At 49.2% G+C, this 22,198-nt stretch overlaps 2 protein-coding genes across 5 annotated transcripts in view; both read left to right on the plus strand.

Moving 5' to 3' along the window:
- C1QTNF6 (C1q and TNF related 6) lies at positions 1–6,189 on the plus strand. Of its 2 annotated transcripts, none has more exons than XM_039382282.1 (3): positions 1–67; positions 3,954–4,191; positions 5,573–6,189. In XM_039382282.1, the coding sequence occupies exons 2-3, from the start codon at positions 3,960–3,962 to the stop codon at positions 6,118–6,120; spliced, it is 780 nt and encodes a 259-aa protein (XP_039238216.1). In that variant the 5' UTR covers positions 1–67; positions 3,954–3,959; the 3' UTR covers positions 6,121–6,189. The 2 variants fall into 2 exon arrangements, with proteins under 2 accessions (XP_039238216.1, XP_039238217.1); XM_039382283.1 differs by lacking the exon at positions 1–67 and adding an exon at positions 3,212–3,277.
- The window catches only part of IL2RB (interleukin 2 receptor subunit beta), a 27,281-nt gene continuing 11,020 nt past the window's right edge, over positions 5,938–22,198 (plus strand). For 2 of the 3 annotated variants that reach the window (XM_027715288.2, XM_027715289.2), the window contains exon 1: positions 21,661–22,015. In XM_027715288.2, coding sequence (XP_027571089.1) covers positions 21,889–22,015 — 127 coding nt within the window. In that variant the 5' untranslated portion in view covers positions 21,661–21,888. Of the gene's footprint in view, positions 6,019–21,660; positions 22,016–22,198 lie in introns of those variants that run through there. The other variant, XM_039382281.1, reaches the window with a different exon arrangement.

Genomic DNA, 22,198 nt, shown 5'->3' on the forward strand with positions numbered 1-22,198 from the left:
ACTGCTAACCAGGAGCAGCTGAGGATACAGATAACTCAGCGCGGGACCCCTCCGGAGGGGAGCGTAGGTAAGAGGTCCTCTGCTTCCCCTCCCGGTTTGCGGTGCTCTTGGAGAGTGGGGGCAGAGAAGTGGAAAATAGGGAAAAGAAAGACAGCTGTGGTGGAGGGGGAGCAGCCAGGAAGGGGAAGAGAAGGAGCTGTTTCTCTGCCTCTTGGTGTGAATGATACCTTTGCTCTGGAGGTTTTGGCGAGGGAGGAGCTGCGAAGGGTGAGTGTGTGGGTGTTTGTGGGTGGATGTGAGTAGGTGTGTATGTGAGACAGGACAGATGATCCACAGGTATCACAGGGGAGCTGAGCTGTACACAGGGGCTAGAAAGGGGAGAAAACATCAACTTCCTTCCTTCTATACCTGTGGCAGAGAGGGTCAGTAGGATGGATGCAGCCACTGGAGGAGAGTCAGGTTTTGTTCCCCTACTTCGCCTGTGTGGTAGGGGTTACAGGACAAAGGAGGAAATGTAGAAGAAGGAGGAAGCAGCTGCTTTTGAGCAGAGATTGTTGTGGTTCAATCCAACCAGTGCATCCCTGGGCTGCCTCCAAGGCAGAGTGTGTGATGAGGGAGAAGGAAGATTGTTGGACACACAGTGTCCCTTCAGACTTGGATTACACTTAAAAGTGTGGCTGGCACAGGTTTACTGGATACAGTTCTCAAAAATTCCTGCAAATGTGGCTGCCCTGGCAAAATATTGCTGGTACAGACAGTTCTCTTCAGAGAACAAGGCAATGTTACCCAGGCAAAAGTGTCTTTACTGGCGTAAACTTCTGCTCAGCTGGACAATGCCACTAGGGCAAGCCCTTGTTTGCTGGCAACCAGTGAGTCCCTACTGAGCCCAGATGAGACAAAGTCCTGTTCACTGCCCACTGTGAGCTGTTCTTGCAGTCTGATGAGGCACAGGCAGACTCCAGCTGATGAAGTCCCCCATGAAGAACATCTGCTTGGCTGTGAGCAGCTCGGGAATGCAGATGGAAATGTGGGACGGAAATGAGGACAATGGACTCCCTGCTACCTGTTCCCCTTGGAAAGGTGGAGGAGGCCAGGCACAGGGCCAAGAACTGCAAAAATGGGTAATGTCATGTTTGGAAATAAGCCAGGCAGGAAAACCTGAGAAAGTAAGGAACTGCAGCAGCTTTTTTGGGACAGAGAGGAACTGTCTTCAGTGTCAGTCTCTGAGTTTTCATGCACCCCAGAAAATTTATTTGCCTTTAATAGTACTGCCAGCTGCCAAAGTTCCCACCAGCAGCAGTCAGGAGAAGACAACACAACTGATCACAAACCCCCACTTCTGTCAGCTGGCAAGGCTCCATTAGCAAGACGTATTGACCTAACCTTCCCCCCTCTCATTTCCCAAAAGGGAAAACTGAGGCACAGGAAAATGTGGGCAGCTTGCAGTGGGTTTCATTGCATGTCAGTGCTGGAGTGAATTTTTTGGTCCTCTTCTTGCCCTGGCTAGGAAGCATGTTCACTCCATGTTCATTGAGCTCCAGGCTGACAGGCAGCCTGAGAATATCTCCAGGCCTCCCAGCCCCCCTTCCTCCCTTCCCCCCCTAGCTCACAGCACATATTTTCCCAGAGTTTTCCGCTTGCTTCTCCAGTGGTGCTGGGGTCCTGCCAAACGCCAGCCACTCTCTGGGAAGCGGGGCCTCCCATTCCCAAACCAAACAAATGGGAGAAAGGAAACAGGAAAAAAAAGTCCAAGCACACGTAGACACACACAGAACCCTTTCCCCCTCAGAAACCTTGGAGCCTTCTCCAGCTTCTCTTGGAAATTGTGGGAGGCACAGTGCTGACTTGGCACTTCTGGTCCCTGCAGAAGAGAGCTATTGTCCATCCTTCCTTCTGCCTCCCAAAGATACATATGTACACACACATACACACACAGGGGGTATAAATTCACAGATCAGTTTTACTACAGCGTAGAATCCTCAAATTCTCTTCCTAACAGATTCTGCAGCATGAGAAAAGTCTCCTATCTGTCCCATACTGCACTCTTCTGTCCTCCAAAATGCCCTTTGTTCCCAAGTTCTGGTGCAGCCACATCATGCTTACCCCAACAACACAAGCTCGTCAGCTCGGCGCCAGGCTGGGGGCAAAGGTCACATCCAGGGTTTGCTTCCAGATCCCCAGTTTTTCCGGCAGGCAGCTCCCAGCAGCCAGGCTATGCTTCAGGTCAGGCACACCCCTCCCATCAAAAATGCTCAGCCCAGGACCTAAGCAGGGGACATGACCAGGGGATGACATGAGCAGGAGTGCAAGGCTTGGGGCTCTGCCCAGGCAGAGGGGATGACCAGAGAGGGAAAATACTGATGCCTCTCCCAGCTGGCAGATGCGTCTGCTACAAATATCATGCCTGGGGCAAGAGGCCACAGTGATGTGTAGAAAAAAAAATGTGGGAGAGAATGAAAGATGAAGTTTGGAGACTAGGAGTGGGAAAGGCACAGCTGGGGAGAGAGCATGGCCAGCCAAGTGAAGGGCTAATACATGGGACAAGGGACTAGTGCACAGGAGTGAAGGCAGGGTCCTGTAGCCTCCCGCCTGAAGGAGAGTGTCTCTTGCATGGATGCACCTCACCTTGCCTATCCTGAGATGCCAAAGGTGGGACACTGCCCTGCTGCCTGCCCACCCTTTGCACAGGGTGCAAATCTGTGTTGCCTGCATTTTGCTGAGCAGGGCTGTGCTGGTTGGAAGCAAAAAGGCAGAGGAAAAGAAACCAACCCAACAACACATACAAGGAAAAGGCACTACCTAGGAAAGAGTTAAAAGGTGCCGAAACCCAAGCCGGTTTGCGATGGAGAGCGCCCAAAGCCAGGGAGGGAGAAGGAGGGAGAGGAGAGGGGAGGGAGCCGGTCCAAGCCCGGATTGCGCACCCAGCCAGCGCTGAGCAGTGCCTGTGCCAAGAGCCGGCTTCCTTAAAGCCATGGGCCCGGGGGCCGGCCCCGCAGGCGGAGGGGAGCCGGCGAGCAGGGGCCGGAAAGCAGAGAGGGGAGCCCTCGGCCCCCGGGGTGAGCTGCCGCGCTGCGCCGGGGGCAGGCAGCGGGTTGGGGGGCACAGGCTGGGGCAGGGGCTTTCTCAGCTTGTTGGCGTGTCTGTCTTTCGTAAGCATACTTCTGTGCAAGCTGCCTGCTCCCAGCTCCACGTCCTTCACTCTCGGCAACAAAGAAGCTCTCGCCTCTGGTCTGCTTGCAAAGGCTGCACTCAGGGAGCCAAGTGTCCCCTTGGGAAGGTGCTGGGCTTTGCCTGAGAATCCCCTGGGCATTGTTGGGAGGGGGGCTAAGGTACAGAGAGGGGTGGGATTGAGTGGGAAAAAGGAGAGGCTGAAGTTCCCAGCCCACAGGAGAAGAGACCTCTCTACCAAGAGATGTGGGTCAGACTCTGGGACATGGGTGTTGTTGGATTAGATTCCCATAAAGAGTTGATGTGCAGTGACTGGAGGGTTGGAGAATTTTTTACAGCCCTTCTTGCAGATTCAGCAGCCTACCACAACATGCTTTTGCTAAGGACTGTTGAGGTTGGACTAAATAATATTAGATGTCTTTTTCAACCTTTATGATTTCATGATTCTGTGCCTCCTTCCTCTATCCCAGCCTGGGGACTGAATCTTTTAGTGGCTCCAACGGTTTGCCTAGTCAGCATCAAGTCTTCTTCCAGGGTCAGCACCTAATCTCCACTGGCCTGGGCAGAAGGGCGTGGGACATCCTCTTGGGCCATGTGGTTTCTGCTCAGATTGCAGCCTTGAACATCCAGGCACTACAAGCATGTAAACTGCCTCCACAGGACAATGCTATTTCATCCCACCCCTGGCTCAAACCACAGAAAGATGTTTTGTGGTAACCTCTGTTCCATCCCTTGTGTCCTCCCCTTCTTATACCTCACTCTGGCACTTCCCCATATCTTCCTAGGTCACCATGGACATAATTTACCTGCGCACATCCCTGACCTTCCTTCTTCTCCCTCTTGTTGTGTTTGGGGCACCCACTGATGAACCCAATCTCAAAGAACCAGCCCCTGGTGCTTGCAAGCGCTGTTGTGACCCACTGGACTCTTCCACAGATGCCCGACCGCTCCCTCCCAGCCACCACCACTTTCCATACCCAATGCCAGAAGTTCGTCCCTATATCAACATCACCATACTGAAGGGTAAGTGCCCATTTTGGCCTCAGGATGCCAAGGCCTGCTCAGGGGCTGACAGCACTGCACTGGAGGTGACAACTGGATTGCTGGCATGCTGGTTATGCTAACAGGCTGCCAGGTGCCATCCTTGAGGATATGTGCCCAGGGTTTAGATGTTTTGTGCTGTTATGAGGAGTAGCCTGGGGGGAAGGAAGTCAGTGCATATCCCTCACTCAGAAAGGTTGTGGGGAAACCTTCTCCAGATCCATGGGTCACATGGAGGAGGGCAAAGGGAGGCAGCAGCTATTTGCAAGCACCTCCAGGCTAAATTGGCAGTGACCCCCAGCTCATTCCACCCTGCTGTGGCTGGCTTGGCTAACGGGAAAAGGCTCTCTATTTTAGATCAGCTCCTCCCTTCAGGGCTCCCCTTTTAGCCTTTGCTGTGGGCAAAAGCCTGTTCCCAGCTGGATGCTGCTCCACTCACTCCTTGTAGCTCTGTGGTTCCTCGGGGTTAACTGCCCAGCCTGGAAATAACTGCAATCCATCAACATTCAGAAGGGTGTGCGGGGCAGATAGAGGCCTAGAGTGGGGGTGTTGTAGCAGGACCTGCAATACCATGCAGGGGAGGGAGAGAAGGAAAACAACAAGACACAAATTTGGGATGCTGTCACTTGTGCTGGAGGCTGCTCTGACCCTATCTCTTCTCTCTATACACAAAGTACATTCTGGTGCTGGTCTCTCTGTGTACTGATGCCTGGCAAAGTGTGTGACAGGCAGTGCACACACCCCAGGGTAGAGCTGCAATATTAATTATATAGGATGCCCTAAGCATGCCAGTATTGTCAAAGTACTAGCCCTCTAACTTGCACTGCTCCATCTGCCTAGTCCAGCTTGGATCTTCTCCCTCTGACTCACCTCACTGTCTGTCTCTAGTCATATTTCCCCACAGGGGTTAGCATTTCTTTTCCTTCTCCAGCCTACAGAAAGAAGTGTGCATCTTACGTGGATAATTAGGTCATAGGAGAGGTGGGTATGAGGGTAGGATCTCTGATGGCAGTAAAGGAGTGTGGGGGAGGAAGAAGAGGTCAAGAGCCCCAGTAGTATTTTGCACTGCTGAGCTCCCTCTCAGGCTGAAGTCTCCTAGGGACAGGTCCTGGTGCCTCCAGCAGGGCCATATCACTTTGATGGGCAGGAGACTCGTAAGAGAAGAGACTCCAGTCACACCCAGAGCTCTGCTAGCTGCTTTCCCATGAAGAGCAATGATATCATGACCCTCAGGACTGTTCCTTCTTCTGGCATTGCCCCATTCTTGTGCAGTTCTCTGCCTCCTCATTAGGCTTTCTCACCACCACTTCCACATCTCCTTCTGGTATCACACAGGAATTGTGTCCTCTGCTTCCTCTTGTAGGAGAGAAAGGAGACCGGGGAGAGCCTGGAATGCCAGGGAAATGGGGCAAAGAAGGACCACGAGGTGAGCGGGGTGCCCAGGGCCAGAAAGGCAGTAAAGGACAGATGGGCACAGCGGGAGACCCCTGCAAGCATCAGTACGCTGCATTCTCCGTCGGTCGCAAGAAAGCTCTGCACAGCAGTGAGGGCTTCCAGGTCCTGATCTTCGACACCGTCTTTGTCAACCTCTACAGCCACTTTGACATGTTCAATGGCAAATTCTACTGCTCAGTAGGTGGACTTTACTATTTCAGCCTCAATGTCCACACCTGGAACTTCAAGGAGACCTACATGCACATTATGCACAATGAAGAAGAGGCAGTCATCTTGTATGCCCAACCCAGTGACCGCAGCATCATGCAAAGCCAGAGCCTCATGCTAGAGCTTCAGGAAAATGATGAGATCTGGGTGAGGCTCTACAAGCGGGAGCGGGAGAATGCCATTTACAGTGATGATGTTGATGTGTACATCACCTTTAGTGGGTACTTGGTCAAGCCTAGTCTTGAATAACTGCCTCTCCTCTTCCTTGGGGCCTCTTTGGCCTTTTCCTTCTTTCTCTCTCTCTCTCTCTCTCTCTCTCTCTCTCTCTCTCTCTTTACTGCCCACAAACACTGCAAATCACTTGGAAATGAGCCTGTCGAGTCTCAGGCACTGAGTATGAAACTTGCCACACCAGCTCCCACCTCATGCCCTCTTGTAGCCAGACTTGTGTTTGTCCACTTACATCGTGACACTGCCATCTCTCACACCTTACCTCCTAAACCAGTTTAGGTTATTGGCTTCTTCCCAATCTGCCAGCAAGTTGCCTCTGGAATTTGGAGTCCTAGAGCAAGAAGAAAGCTAAAATGCTGCTCCTGGGGATGTGTCCCTCTTTGGGGCTTCTTTCACAAAGGACTCCTGTAGAAAGGCTTAGAAGTCCCCACTGCCCATGTACGTCTTGGCTCCTCTCTTTCTCAACTAGACATACCAGTTTTGCAGCCTGAAACATAGTCTTAATGTCACCTCTGACACCTGTAGTCCAGAGAGCGGACTGGGGCCTGATGGTCTCCTGTAGCACAAGAAAGTTGTAGGACCGGTAAGAGAGGATAGTGTCTTTCCAAAAAGGGAACTGTTGGCCTTCTGAAGTGTGTCACTGGCTATCCTTAGACACCCTTCTGTGTCACAGAGTCCGGGTTGGCTGTCAAATCTAGGCCTGGTGGGATTGTCCTCCTCTGTGCCAGCTCTAGCTCTTTGAAGAGATAAAGGGCCAGACACTTGGCCAGACCCTTTATGCGCATCTGCTGTTGAATCAGTAGAGCCCACCATTCCGTTACCACTACAGATCACAAGTAAAGAAGGAGAGAGAAAGAGAGAGAGAGAGAACCCTTGAAAACCTCCCTCCCACACCTCCCCTGGTGTGCTACTCGATCTTGGCTCCCCAGCTGTGGAAAGCTAGTCCAGATAGTGAACTAGAATCTGCTCTCTTCTTTGGCAGAGGTGCCATTTCGTTGTCCTCCCGGAGGTGGTTCTCCCACACTGGTATTCAAGGACTGCTGTTTCAGGACCTGAGCTTGAGACTGGAGGGGCAATTGCAGTTAAGTCAATTCCAAACCTGGACAGACTGCCACCTCTTTGCCTCTGTGATGGAAAAGAGATAGAGGTGAGACTACAGCACCTCACCCCAGGGTTAAAACTTCCCTGCCTTACGCTCTGTGCCCTTTTCTGGCAATCTCATCAGAGCAACTTAGAAAAGCATGTGACTAAAACAAACCCTCGCTCTTCTTGTCAGGTTGGAGATGTTGCAGTGAGAAAGGAATGTCAGTGGTTGAGTTTTCTATTACTATATATACTCGTCTCACACTGCTCTCACTTGCATCCCTCTGTGGGGTATGCTACAGTCTTGTTGGGAGCAGGTGAGGCTGGCTCAGCACTTTAGGAAATCTACTTCCACATGTTGTAATGCTTCCATAAACTCCCAAGAGTTGTCTCTTTTTTGAGTATCAGGGCAGGACAAGCAGGAGAAACTGTATTTCTCTTCTGCCCATCACTGATAATGAAATCTTCTGACTTACCTAGCTTCTAAAGTCTCTTGATTAACCACGATCTTTGCCTATAGCACCTGGGACTACCAGAGCTCTCCCATAGGAGATGTGCATCATTATACAGGACTAGGTCTGGTACACTCAGCTGGAGATGGCAAAGCAACAGAGACTCAGGCCAAATATTAAAAATGAACTTGAGAAAATTGCAGGACATTTTCTCTCTTGTCCTGTTTACTTACCCTCCCTTCTTTGCTAAGGAAACTGTACAGACTCTAACGAGTTTCAGGAACTTTCTGCTGTGGATCCTACCCACCACTGTCAATGAGGCAATGGGTATAAAAACAAGGTTTCTCTGAGGCAAGCCTGTTTTTTTCACAGAGAAACAATGATTATGGGATCATGGGAACTAAAGGAGACTGTGAGTTTCTTCCCCTACCTTAGCAGGCCAAGCGTGTGAAATTGCTCAGACAGAGGATTTCAGACAGCACAGAGGAAGCAGCGTGCTGGCAGTGATGCTCAGGACCGAATTTCTTTCTCTCTTCCTCAACAGGCTGCAAATGAGATGTTGTCTCTTTACAGTGTATTGAGCCCCACGCCTCCCTGAAGCGAAGAAAGTCTCTCTAACACTGAATATCTCCAGAAACAAGCTTCATTCTTCCTCCTTTTGCTATTTGGTGATTGAATGCTGGTAACAGGTCTCATGTGCTACCCATGAGCAGCCAGATGGTGCCTGATGCACAGGAGAGAGGAGGGCAGGGGGACCAAAGGGTGTGTTTAACAGGCTTCTTGGTGCTAAAAAAGACAGCATTCCCTTGGTGCTAAATCAGATTTCAGGAGTATTGGGTGCTTTCTGGAAGGTGTAGTAGGCTGAGTTGTGATGTACTCTGGAATTAATGGTGCTTTATATTACAAAACAAAAAAACCTACAAGAACTTTTGTATATATATTTTTTTCAGTGGTATTAAACTTTTTTCCTTGGTTGTTTTGCACTTAAATCTGTTTTTCTCTCCTAACCCATTCCTTCCAGCACTGGTTATTGCTGAATGGTGTGATGTAAAAGATGTGGACCCAAAAGAGACAGGTACAAGGTCTAAAGAGACAGGTACAAAGTCTAACTCAGCTCTGAAACTTCCCTGGGTAATCCTTGGCAGTCTTGTGTCTGTTTCCTTTATGAAGAACCATTACCTTGAAGATATTTACTGCTTGAACACTTCTAATTATGACAACCCTCTCCTCTTTTCTGGGAAAACTTTAAGCAAATTCAAAGAAGGAGTCTTTGGAAATTACAAAAAACCCAAGACAATACAATGGGTTATAGGAGTAGGCTTCAAGTACTTAATTATATTGAAGAAGGCTGGGCTACTGTGGGAGTTCTCTTAAGGGAGATCAGACCCTTTATCTTGTGAAATTTTTAGCACATCCTTCTATCAAGTACTTAGTAAGCATGTGTGTTTTCTGTTTTCCCTGTAGCATTTCTTTTGTCTCTGCCAAGAGATAAAGGCCAGAAAGTACAGACATAAGAGGGACATTAAACTGTTGATTGAACACTTGTGCTCCCTAACACTGGGGTGAGTAGGATTTCCAGAGTTAAGCTGGACATGCATATTTGGAAGACCTGTGTGTGATGAGAAAGGCTTGAGGTTCAGGTCAGAGGTGGAAAGGCAAGTAGTAATTGCCCATAAAGTTGGGGGAAAAGGGGAAACATGAGCAGGGAGTGGAGTCTTGGAAGCTTGAGTGGACGATCTAGAAGGATTAGAATCCTAAGGACAGGGAGATAACTTTTGGAGGTCTCAATGCAAGTCAAAGAGGTACATGGGATTTTCTTTATCATCTTTGGACTGAGAGGTCTCCTGCTGAGGTGGAAGAATAGACATGAAAATATGACAAGGTGCCCATATAGGCCATTCTGTTTTGAGTTTAATTTGTCTTTACACAGCTTCCCCTGTGGTTTGATGTGTACCAGACACATCATTTGATAAGGGGTGGAAAACATAATCATACGCATCCTTACAGGCGTCTTTGGTCCTGTGTCAGGCCCAAAGTTAGGGCTATATATATCCTAGCAAATGCAATACTCTCTCATGTCAGAGCCCAGCCTTCTTCCCATTTTTTTATTTATTTCTGAGGAAGCAGATAGAAACGTGTCCTCAGGAAGTGCAGTGGTTGTGTTTGTGCATGTTCCTGGCCCCTTGAGCTGAGATGATGTTAGATTGGAGGTGATTTTGTCACACTTACAAAAGGTGAGGAGTGAGAGAGGAGGGGGGACCGGAAATGTGTAGCCAGACCTTCAAGAAAAGTTTTCTGTGATTCAGTCCTGCAGCTTGCCACCTGAAGAGTCTCTTCAGCCAAATCCATTGGGGCTTAGATGCATGGTGACAGGCAGGATCTGTAGCTGGTGCCACCCATCACACCATGGATGCCTGACCGGGGAGTCAGAACTGTAGGTCAGGCTCAGCTCAGGCAAGGTGGACCCTGTAATGCTGTACAAGGAACAAGGTCTAGACTGGGTCAGACTAGCCCTGCTGCCCTGCCAGTGAGTGCACCCATACCCTGAAGGCCACAAAACCTCCATCCAATTCATTCACCACAAGTATGTGTTCTTTTCCATGCAATGGAGCTGCCCTGGGGAATGTGATTCAGAGGTTGGTGACAGCTAGTATCTCTCTCCTGGGCAAAGCAAGTGTGCCCTGGGGTGTGCAGCTATAGCACTACCTCTGTAGCTGTGCCTCTCTTTTCCCCTGAAAGACTGGTCCAAACTCTGCTGCAAGGCGCTCTGTGGCTGCATCTCAGGCTTGTTCAAGGTATCTGCCACAGGCCTGGCCCTTTAAACGGGCTTCCTGCAGGTTTGTGGTCTTGTAGGTATAAAAGGAGGGGAGTGGGAGAGAGGAGGTGAAGAGCAGTATATGGTGCCGTCTCTCAGGAAGAAAGCACGTGAGGGAAAACTCAGGAGAAGCTGAATAGCTCCTTGCCCTGTGATAGCTGTGGGAAAGGAGAAAAGAGAAGCAGGGCAAGAAAAGGAACATAAAAGGAGATATTTGACCCTGCTGGGGGCACTCAGATGGGCACAGGTGAATGTGCCTGCACTCAAAGCACCAGGGAGAGCAGGGACACAGCATAGGAAGTGCAGTCATGGGAAGCATCTCTGGCAGCCCCTCAGGCCTTGCACCAGCTGCCAGCAATAGTGCAAGATTTGCCCCACATCAGCGCACTATTCAGGGGGCTGCCACACTGTATCATAGCAGGTTTCCCCTCTGCCTCAGCCTGGTGTCCCTCCTCCTCTCCCAAACCACCTAGACAAGGTGCTTCACTTACAACTCAGCCTTGTTTATCTCCCAGAGTCCAGGGAGGGAGAAGGGGTGATGCAACACCCCAGCCAGCATCACCCAGTGCCACAAGCAGAGCCACTGCCTCCCTCCATCTGGCACATTGAAGCCAGATGCCAGCGGTGTGTTCAACCTGCCCCAGAACTCCTTTTTCTCGAATTCACTTTCCCATTGCTGGCTGGGAGATGCCATAGGGCAGGAAGTGGACCCTGCTGCATGGGTGATGCAGCACAGCTGCACGACTGACAGCAAATGTTCCACTACCTTGTGTGGCAGGGCCGTTCTCTGACCACAGTGAGAAAACAGGCCTTTGCCCAGCCATGCCAGGCTTCAGAGGCCAGCTCAGTGCACACTCTGCTATGACACCCACACATGTATACACACATACCAACCCGAGATGGACATCTCTCACCTTCCTGCCGACGGAAACTGTTGCCCTTTGCAAGCCTGGCTCGCTCTGAAGATGCTGTCAGGAGGTGGGCAAAGGGGGGCTGAGGTTCCAGGCCTCTTTGGTACAAGCACAGCTCCCTCACCTAATGATATGCTTTATCCTTCACCCACAAGCTTTCTGTGATCTCTCGACCTGCAGTTATACCACAATTGCATGCCAGGGCAGAAGGTTTAAATCAAAGGCTTCTGACAATTTTTCAATCCACAGACTGTTCCGTCTCTTGAGTTTGTGTCCCTTAACTCACAAATGACTTGGGAATTATTGCAAAGTCTCACACCTGTCCCACCCTCAGTTTGCAACAGTTAAAATGGAAGGAAGAAGGATGGAGAGCTTTTGGCTTGGAGAAGCTAAGGAGTAGGGAACTCTCCATCCACCTGGGGTGGCTGGAAATCCAGCCCTGAGTGAGTGGGAGGCAGGAGGATATGTTCTTTCTTGATTCATTTTAAAATACTTGCACCCATGCCAGTGTGGGTGAGGATGGAGAACTGAGGGCTGACCTGCATCAGTCTCAGAGCTGCTGAGGTGCCTGCACGACTGGGGAACCCAGACAGTGTGAACTGCAGTGCACCTCTGAGGGGGGAGATGTGTCCACTTTGTGGCTTCAAAGTAGCCAGAGGAAGAAAAGGTCCATGTTAGAGGAAGGAGGACAATAGGTCTCCTATCAGACTGACCTTCATCCTCCAGGCATCATTTTCACTGTTCTGGTCCCCTACTCTGAAGCCCCGACCGCCTTTCAGGTGTTTGACAAAATGATGTCCTAGAGCAACACCCGGGCCAAGCATCTTCCGTGAGGTGCCTGATGGTCACTGCATTCTCTTGTTTGCCCCCACACATGCTTTCCTGGGCTCATGGCATTCTCACATTCACTCCTACAGACACTTCTTTTTTCCTCACGTGTCCTCAGTTCTTCCTCTGAAGTAGTGGAGTGGGGCAGATCACTTGATCACATGTCCCAGGCAACCAAGTCCTGTCACCTTCAGTCACAGCCAGCAATTCAGCAGATCTTTAGGGCCCACAGGATTACCATTCCACACACAGCCCAAAACACCTCCCAAGCCCTTGCTTTGCCCCAACTCCCACTTTCTCTCTGTGTGGTATGCTGGTGGCATTGTTTGACTCAAAAATACTTATGCAGGTTTTTACAGCTGTACCACATTTTCAGTCTTGGTCCCTCAAGGCTTTAAAATGTTTTTTTGTAATTCCATTTGTTTGTGATACACCAGAGACTGAAGCACTCCCCTGACCCTCAGACAGGCTTGCTTCTCCTCCCTCATACCAAACGTGCCAGTTGTGGAGGCAGAACAGCTGTGCCTTCATTTCAATAGCTAGACCAGACAGGGACAGTGGTGCATTGGCTCAGACCACAACTCTCTTGTCCTGCAGAATGGCAACCTGAGCCCTGAGGATATGGAGAGAGGATCAATGCATAACTTTCTCTTTGCTGCAGAGCTTTTTTTTATTTTACTCCCTCCCCCCCCTTACATTCTTGTGCCAGCTCTCCTCACCATTTCGAAGCACTGTGCAGAGAGCTCTCCGAGTGCAAAATGCAGGGGAAGCAGGGGGAGGGTCAGGTGAGGACTGAGAAGGGCGAAAGGAAAAGGTCAGTGATGCAAGCCCAAAGCGATGGCTCTCAGCTGAGCTGCTCTGTTTGTCCGTGGTGTGTTATTTCTACTCGGCAACAATTCACACATCTGGGGACCACAACTCCTTCCACCACCCACGCTCTTCCCTCCCCCATCACGGGGGCTGAGGCAGGGGAGGAGGGGAGGAGGGAGAGAGACTGAACCAGGCTGCCAACATAATTTCCAAGACCGCAGGGAGAAAAGCCCTGACCGGTCCTTTTCATCAGCAGCTTTCCCTCTGAACACTGAGCATCTCTAATGAAGGAACCTGCTGCCTGCAAAGAGGGTTGGGAGAGTAGGAAGAAAGAGGGGGATCCTTTCTCTTGGGGTGCAGAGAAGGTCAGCACTGGGGAAATGTAGTGACACCCTCATCCTTGAAACATAAAAGCAACAGTGCATGTTTCCTATTAGAATAAGTCTCACCTGAGACCACGGCTAAGGGAAAGGACCCTGCTGCCTGCAGACACATATTGTCCTTGGCCAGTTTCCAGGGTAAGCATTTGAGTGGAGCCAAGTGCTTGATGCCCTCTGTGCTTCCCCACTTGTCCCAGCTGTGTGTATGTGTTGTGTGCACAAATGTGTGCACAGGTGCAAGCAGAGGGCAGTGCCTCCGTGGACCTTCCCCGCAGTCTGCTCCCAACTGTGGGGCGCAGCAACCTGCCTAAAATAGCCTTCCCATCCCCGTGATGGCTGCAATTGCTCTTTAGAGCTGCAGGGAGAGGGAGGATGAAATTATCAACTTCTTCAATGCTCTATGCCATTTCCTGCCTCTTCGGTGTGAGGTACTGGAGCAGCAGGGAATGGTGATACTCAAAAGGAGATTCCCCTTCTGCCCATGCATGTCAGTCAGGAATAGAAGAGGGGGAAAGTGACACCCTGCAAGTCTTTCTACCAGGGAACCAAGTCCCGTTTCCCCTGAGACCTCTACATCCCATTTCCTAAATACAGGCACAGCCAATGGGGCAGATGTGGGGAGATGTGGCTTGCACTTTGTGCTATGGCAACAAACCTGACAAGTACCACATGTACAGGGCTCTGTGTTGCATCTCTCAAGGAGAAACTACAGGCTCCTCAGAGACCATAGTGGTGAAAATAGTAATGTCCACATTGCTTGTTTTTTTTTCAAGTAGTGGTTTTGCAGTGTTCACCAGGATCTGGCCAGTAATCTCCACTGACAAGCAGTCTTGCCTACCTATAGCCAAAAAAATGGGCTTTTCACTTGTGTGCAGCCATATCCAAAAGCCTCATCAAGCTGCAGAGCCACTGTGATACAGGCAGTTCACCTCAGAGTAGGCTCCCTAGGAGGAAAAGTCCTTAGAGGAGGAAGCCCACAGCTGAAACCCTTGAGAGATGGTCTCTCGAGAGGGTTGAGGAGCCCCTTGGGTTGACCTGTTTCGCAAGGTGGTACATCACCTTGAAGTGACCTCAAGTCTTTGGGTCAGGTGATGGGCCTGAACATCACCCTTCCCTTCCACTCCTTACAACCAGGCACACGGACTGTGCCTTTCTCAGCATGCCTTCTGCCTCCCAAGGTGGGAGCAGCGACGCTAGAGGACAAATGGGGGGAGAGCTGAACCTGGGAAACCACAGAGCAGGGGAAAAATGGCTCTCCTGTCTGATCCCAGGGGAGAGACAGGAACGCAATTCCTGAGCAGCGAGCTGTAAGGAGACAGGAAGCTGTCTCCAAACAAGTAATTTCTGTACAAGCATTTTAATGACATGAAAGTTAATAATTGCCACAGTCACAAATCAGTAACCCTTGTAAGGGCTTAAGGGGGAGCAGGAAGTTGGCCTTTGGGTAAGCATGACATCATCAAGCATATTTTAAAACAAAATCAACAATCTAATTAACTCCCTTTCTAGAAACTGCTCAGGCAAAGAGATGAAAAAAATGGAGGAGCAAGGAGAGCCCTGAGCAGAATGGGAGTGGTGGTTGTAATGATTTTTTCCTCTAGAGAAGGAAGGGAAATGTGATTAAATTGGGACCAAGCCTCGCTAATCAAAGTACCTGGGGGTTTATTCTCAAGAATCTCCTTACAGTTTCGTGTCTTGCCTCCAAGCAATTTTGAATGTACAATAAATCTCTGAATTTTTCTCAATTTATTAGGTCTGGAAGCCGTCATTGCTTCATATTAGGCTTGTCAAGCATTTGTACCCTCTAACTTTAAATAGAGAGAGATGTAACACATTGTCAGGCTGAAAAACAGAGCAGGGCTTTATCTCTTCAAGACTGCCCAGGTAACAAGGTAATGATTTCCCTCAAGGATGAAAGCAGTCGCTGATGCTGAATAGCAAATCAGGCAGCATTCAGCTCATTACCTTGCTTGGTCATAGATTTGGTGTAAGGCTGTTCTCTGAGTCCAGTGCTGCCTTCCTGTACAACATATAACTTGACCAGGCCCTCTCTCTTCAATACAGGTCAGTGGGAAAGTTCTGTAGGCACTCTAGCCATGCATCATCAACATTCAATGCCAGGAGAACCCTTAAGAACTTGCATGGGCATGTTTTAATACTAAGAAGTCAATAATGGCCCTACAGACCCCGGCAATGGACACCTGTGATGCGGGACCTGGTGCCTGGTCTGTGAATTTGCTTCTGAAGATGGAAGGATGTCCATTATGCCCCTCTCTGCGCTGCAGAAATTGAGATGCAGAGAGGATGTGAGAGCTGTACATATATGTTGATAGTTCCATGGGTATGCCACCTTCCTTCCAGTTCACACTGCTGAGTTTTCTATGGCAAGTGTGCCAGGATAAGACCATCTGCATACACAGGCACCATGATTATGCTGACAGAGAACACTTGCCGCACTGCTGTGGCTCAAATGCCTGCAGTGCCTCATGCACCACATCCACAGGCTCAGACAAGAGTGTAGGTACTGGCCTTCATGTTGCTATGCTTAAGGGTATTGAGAGACACAGAGTGACAAGCCCAGGGTGACAGCCCAGGTCTTCACTGAGTATCTCTAGGGAGGGACTCTGGGTCTGAGCAGCTCTTGTGGCACCACAAGCATTCATCAGGGAGGCTCCTAAGAGCTTTCTTAAGGCTTGACTCTACTGCTGGGCTCCAGCCTCTCTGACCAAAGTCCTGACACTGTCTAGTTCAACCCAAACATTATGAGGAGTTAGGGCTCAGGTCCTGGGTGGGGGCATCTCGTGACTGTCTCATGCCCCTGCTCATGAATTCATAGCAGCATTTTCACAGCCAGGCAAGCTAAGAGTGAAACTGCTTGAAAGTAGCATGCTTTCCCTCCCACCCTTGTTTCCCCACTTCTCTGGGCCTGTGGCCATCACTGTCAAGGAGTGAAAGTGAACACCTCCTCCATTGCCTCCCACCTGTGGCCCCAGACTTGCCTCAAATGAGTGACTGTGAATGCCTCAGCTTCCTACCAATTTTGTCCATTTTCTTCTATAGCCTACAGGGCTAGGGAATTCCTACTTTTGAACATTTTGTGTATTCATGTGTATATTTGATGCCTACTGCTTTTATCAGTCAGATCTATCAGGACACCCTCTTTAGGGCAGAAGCTGAAAGGGAAGAAGTGCAGGAACATCATCCGCTGCATAGTTAGGCTTAGTACTTGCTGCCCAGCATCGTTTGTTGTGGTACCTGATTCCAGAACTTAAACTCCATTGCTTAAATGCCTCTCCACTTAAAGACAATGATGGAGATTAACCTGAGGGCAGTGTTTAGCCTGTAGCAGCAATATCCCTTGGGATGATGGAGCAGGAGAAAAAAACGTCGGAGCAAATTTGCCATTTTGATACAAAGCAAAGCCTCTTTTAGATTGGTAATGTGAACAAATTCAGTAAAGAGTTCACTTATACACTAAACAGTGGTTTCCTGCAAGGCCATTTTTACAGACTTTTTTCGGAGTAGAACCGCAATTTAAGGGGAAAATAAGTGCAGTTGTAGAACAATGGCAGAGTTTTGAGAAGCGCGCATAATACGATTGGCAGGAAATTCAATGTAAAGGTTATAGTTAAAACAACATTATTTGGAAAGTACCAAAAATAACTAACACAGCTTCTAGAGATTTCACTGTGTATCCTGTCAGGAAGTGAGTTTTAGTGTCCATCAGGGCATCTCTGCCCTCATCCCTTCACCTCCTGCTGGTTCTGCACCCTTTCCACTGCTCCACTTCAGAGGGCCCTGTGGACAGGACACCAGGATGGATCTACTGAGCCCTTCACTGAGCTCACTCCTGGTGAGCTGGGTGGTTTACAAACCACAGGCAAGGCATCCCAGTTAGCCTGGCACTCTGGTTCCAGCTGGGAGCCAGCAAAGGGAAGGGATGTGCCCAGCCTGATGACACCTGATGAACTGATGAATTGTGGGGTAGTTTGACACCACGCAATACTTTTGCACTTCACACTTCTTCACTGTCTCTGTTCTTGTCTTCACCTCTGCCATTTTGTGCAGACTCTCAGTAGACACGCAACTGAAAATGAGCAGTTTCAGCAGCACTGCTCCCCTCTCTGTGAGGGGAAAAAACAAGCTTGTGTGTAAAAAAATGTGCGTAAGCACATGCCTCAGTCTTGAATATTTTTAAAACTTACATTGCCCCTGAAACACTGATCTGGCCCAAACAACACCTTTAACCAAACCTCCATTACCACACTTTTACCTGCCACTTTAACACTGAACAACAATGCTGACTACAGAGTTCACCCATCTCAGTCACCATTATGGGGACAGGAAGGTAGTAACAAGACACCTCACATGTGTTGCTGATAGTGTGGTTTTGTTTGGCTTTTCACGTTGCAAATGGCACAATTCCTAACAATATTGGTGTAAAGGAGGTAAAAACTGCCAAATTCTCAGTAGCACAATGTCTTGGGCAATCAAGTCCAAAAACTGTGCTGACAGCAAGCGTATTTATCCGTGCCAAATGGGTTCTGGACTTAATACCATTATTTATGCCACAGAGTTGTTGCTCTAGTACCTTGTAAACTGTGTTTCCAATGAAAATATGTTGAGGCAGTTTGTGTCTCCACACACTGGGATTTGGCTGTCTGCTATCTGATCCATCGGACCATTCCTTCTCCCTTCACAATTTTGGAAAAGTCAATCAATTCCAGTTGCCCTTGAGAAAGAGGTATATCCCTTACTACTGTTAAGCAAGGATGGCTGAATAGAAGAGTTCTGGCTCTCCATTGGGAGCCTCATTGGGCAAGTCTTCAATGTGACATCCGTTCTTACTAGATAGCAAAAAATCTGCATAAGCATCTATCATAGAGACATGGATCCATAAAAAACCAGTCTCCAGTGGCTGACCAGATAAATCCTTGTTTCCAACTGCTGCCACCCCTCATCTTCTATAAGAACTAACTGCATTGTAAGTTTTCCTCTTCTGCTATTTCAGGTACCACAGTGCACAACCAACCTAATCTGATTCTTATACACTAAAAAAAAATCAGCTGAGCAATAAAAGTGGGTGCTTTGTGCTCTTCCTTTCCCAAAGTTATCTCTGGTCTTAAGGAAGCTGCAGATTTCTCTAGTCTGAAGCATAAACAGGAAAATTTATGGTTAACATGAATGCTCCTTTGCAGCTACAACACTGGTGACACCAAGAACTTACTCACAGAGGACTTCATGGTTTCAGTTTAGGACTTTGTGCCAGAATAAGCTGCATTCATTTTAAGAGTTCCTGGGAAAGGTGGGCTGTGGCCTGATGATCTATGCCATTACTGCTCCACCCTGGTAGAGCCTCCAAGGCCCAACATACACAGGCAGTGATTACCAGAGCAGGGGAGTACGCAGCCCATCCTTTCCCCTGCTCCTCTTCAACCGAGGCTGACTGGTTCTGATTCCCTAGTTGTCTTCCCAAAGACTGGCCACGACAAGGGTCTTCAGATAACTAGCAAGAGAATCCAGATGACATCTCTCAGACTCTCAGTCCTTGTTGTATGTGGTGAAGAAAAAGGTGTTGTGCTCCAATACCGCTGGCTAAGTGAGGGCTTGGTCTGGATTAACCGCAATGCTTCCCCAGAAATTGCCATGAGGATCCACTATTGCAACCTCCTGCAAAATGGCTCTGCCCACGTGTTCAAACTGCTGTTTTCCTCCAACGCTATTTCTTTTTGAGGTCTGATATCTTCTGAGATTCAGTCTCTGGGCCGGGTTTCTTGTGGCTAAAAGCTCATCCTCCTCCCATACCCTTTTTCCACTACCTGAATGTAAGATCCCTTTGTTGTTAAAGGAGGTTCCATCCTCCACGTTTACAGAGTCCTCAAAAAGAAACTGCCTGGAAACTTGAGATTAGCCTCCTGCAACTTCTGGTCAGCCAAACCTTCTTGCCAGATCTGAGCTTGGGCCTTGAACAGCCCTGGGAGTGAAAGATGAGGAGCACAGAGTGTGGTGACCACTGTATATGTAAGAGGAGATTCTCATCATCTGGCCCCACACCAGCGGCCATCATCATGCAGCCCAGACCAAACAGGAAATGTGATATGCTGCACTTCAGAGAATCGTATTCATGTATGGAAAAAAGAAAGGGGTGTGGGGACACGTGCAGGTCCATATCTATCCTCAAATGAGGTAGCTATCAGACTGTGGATTTGCATTTGTGTGTCTGTCTCAGCTTTGGATGTGAAGGCAAAGTAAGGGGTTGTCTTTCTGCAAAGGTGAGGGCACATGAAGCTTTGGAAGGTGGAAAGTATTTTTTGCATCCTTGTCTGGTCTATTGAACGGACAAGCCATGCCGAACAGGCACTGCAGCTACTGCAGGGCAGTGTTGCCTATCTGGACTAGCTGCAAGTCTCAGGTGGGAGGGGTTGATTCTTCCTTCTCTGGAGAGAGTGGGGTGCTCGGCTGGGTAGGGAGGCTGTGGGATGGGTGTTCTTGTGGTGTCACACCATCTGCAAGTGTGAGGGTGTGTTTCAATCTTTGTCAGCAGTGCCCTCATTCCACTCCTGCTCTGACCCAGGATGGATCCTCTGAAACTGGGACACTGATGTGGAATCTGGTTTCATTCTGTATTGCTCAGGTCAACAACTCAGATTATTTTTCACAAAGTGGTCTGTGGTATTTCTACTCTATACAGACTCCTGTCCCCAGTTTCAAAGCAATCTGTAAACTTGTGCAGACCCTGAAAGCAATATGAGTGATCAGTTTGGGTGTCTGAAAGAGGAAGCTATGGGTCACTTGCCAGTGTCTCAAGAGGATAAGTCCTTTCCACTCACTCTTTTGCCTCACAGCAATGGTTAGAAACTGGTCCCAGTATATCTGAGCACTGCAACCTAACACCTGACCCCTCCACCCTTGTTTCTGCACCTATTGCTTTACCAGCAGGAAGTAGGACGTGGTTTGGGGCTTTTTATTCTTGGCCTCACTAGCCTTTTCGATACTTCAGGGCCTTGTCTCAGTCTGACAAGGCAAGCAAGCAGCAGCTTCCTGTGCAAAGGTGAGAGGGAGAAGACAGAGAGAGACCATGCACATATGAGAGGAAGAGCTCTGGAGTAGAACTGCTGGGCTGGAGGCACCTCTCCTCTTACGGACATACACTGAGCTCGGATATCTGCCTTCATCTCTCTCCCTTTTTGCACTCACCATTCCTGTTGACATTCAACATCTGATTCCATCCAACATCACGACCCCAGCGACTTCCTTCATCTGGACCACTTGGTGACTAGAACTGGAAGGTAAAGGGGGCAATGCCAGCTCTCTCCCACATGGGGGTGGCTGATCTGAAAAGCATCTTAGAAGGAGTTTCAGTCTGACAAACTGAATCTTGCCGTTGGGGAGGGCTGAACACGTATTTATCTCCCTGTCTGTCCGCAATCTTCTCAAATCATACCCCACATCTCACAACCACACCACCAGCTTTCTCTCTCTTTCTCTTCACTTTGTCTGCTCATGTATCATCATCATGTTTTTCTTCCTCTGAACCTAATCTTTTATCGCAACGGGAACTGGTATTTATAAACCCTCTCTTCCCGCTCCTCTGGCAGTCCCAGCAAGGTCTAGTGGGACTCCAGCTTGTTTTGCTCAGGTCTGCCTGGGTTCCAGGGTTGGTGTGAGGTGAGGGTAGTTCCTTCTCCTGCGGGCAGAGGCAGATCTCAAGAGACAGGTGTCCAGGTGGATGGGGAGAGAGAGAGAGAGAGAAGTCCGTACCAGTCTGTCTAATACGGAGCATGACTGTACAGGCTTTGTATGACAGTGAGGCTCCCTGGGTGCCAGGGGTGCATGAGGGGTGCTGCAGAGTTTCCTTATTACAAAGCCCAAATTTTCTGATATGCCTGAAAGCACGACTCCTTCCAAGGCAAAGCAAGGTCTACTCAGATGGTATGTAGTTTGTGTATGACTTTGTAATATTTTTTGATATGGTAAAGCCTTGAATTTCTAGAACCTGGAAAACTCTTTCTTCTTCCTGATTTCCCCCCTGGTCCAAACATGCTGTTCAAAATCTGCCTTCTAAGCCATGGGCTCTGCAACTAACTTTTATCTGTTACAGAGACCCCTCTTACTCATCAAGCACCTAGTTATTTCAGCCTTAGGGCTTACCAAAAAAAGAAGCTCTTCAAAGCACAATACATGCGCAACCAAGGCAGCACTCTCTACCTGAGTCAGCAAGCAGCCTGAAACAACACACATGGACTGCTGTGCACTCACTCACGCGTTTTCAGAAGGCGCGATTCCTGCAAACAGCCTATCTGTGCTGCCCTGTGAACAGTTTCACTGCTGAGAAAAGCACCCAAGGCTGGAAAACAGTGAGGTGCTGAGGGAAGAGCACAGACTCCAGAGTGGAAGGGATATAGGTTTCTGAGCCTAGAAGATTGTCCTTTGAGCCCTGCCCCAGGACAGTGGATGCCTCCTGTGAGATGACTTCTTGACATCTTCCTTACTTATGCTGTTGAGCTATGTTGTGGGGGTGTCTTCTCTCTTTCAGTGTGTCACCAGTACAGATGAAGCCCTCATTGCTGCTTCTGTCTCACCTCTGCCTGTTCAGCCTCACGCATCCCTTGTGGGCATCAGACTCAGCACAAGGTAAGAAGCAATTCCTTTGACCTGTGCCGGCTGGGTGGGCAGGGAGGGGAGTCAGCCAAAGGCATGTGTGTGCCATGGTATGTTGCTGTGCAATGTTCTTGTTGTAACATACAGCCAGAGGAGGCTGCAAGAGTCACAGGTCTCTTATGAGCACATCAGCCTCCAAGGACACAGAGAAGTGAG

The sequence above is a fragment of the Pipra filicauda genome, unplaced genomic scaffold (genome assembly GCF_003945595.2).
Source record: "Pipra filicauda isolate LSUMZ 115617 unplaced genomic scaffold, ASM394559v2 scaffold262_size1072369_pilon, whole genome shotgun sequence".
In the NCBI taxonomy this organism is placed as follows: Eukaryota; Metazoa; Chordata; class Aves; order Passeriformes; family Pipridae; genus Pipra; species Pipra filicauda.

Coding starts and splice junctions, on each gene's coding strand:
- C1QTNF6 (XM_039382282.1), top strand. CDS start 3,960: ATGGACATAATTTACCTGCGCACATCCCTGACCTTCCTTCTTCTCCCT. Junction 4,192..5,572: donor CAACATCACCATACTGAAGG/GTAAGTGCCCAT, acceptor TTCCTCTTGTAG/GAGAGAAAGGAGACCGGGGA.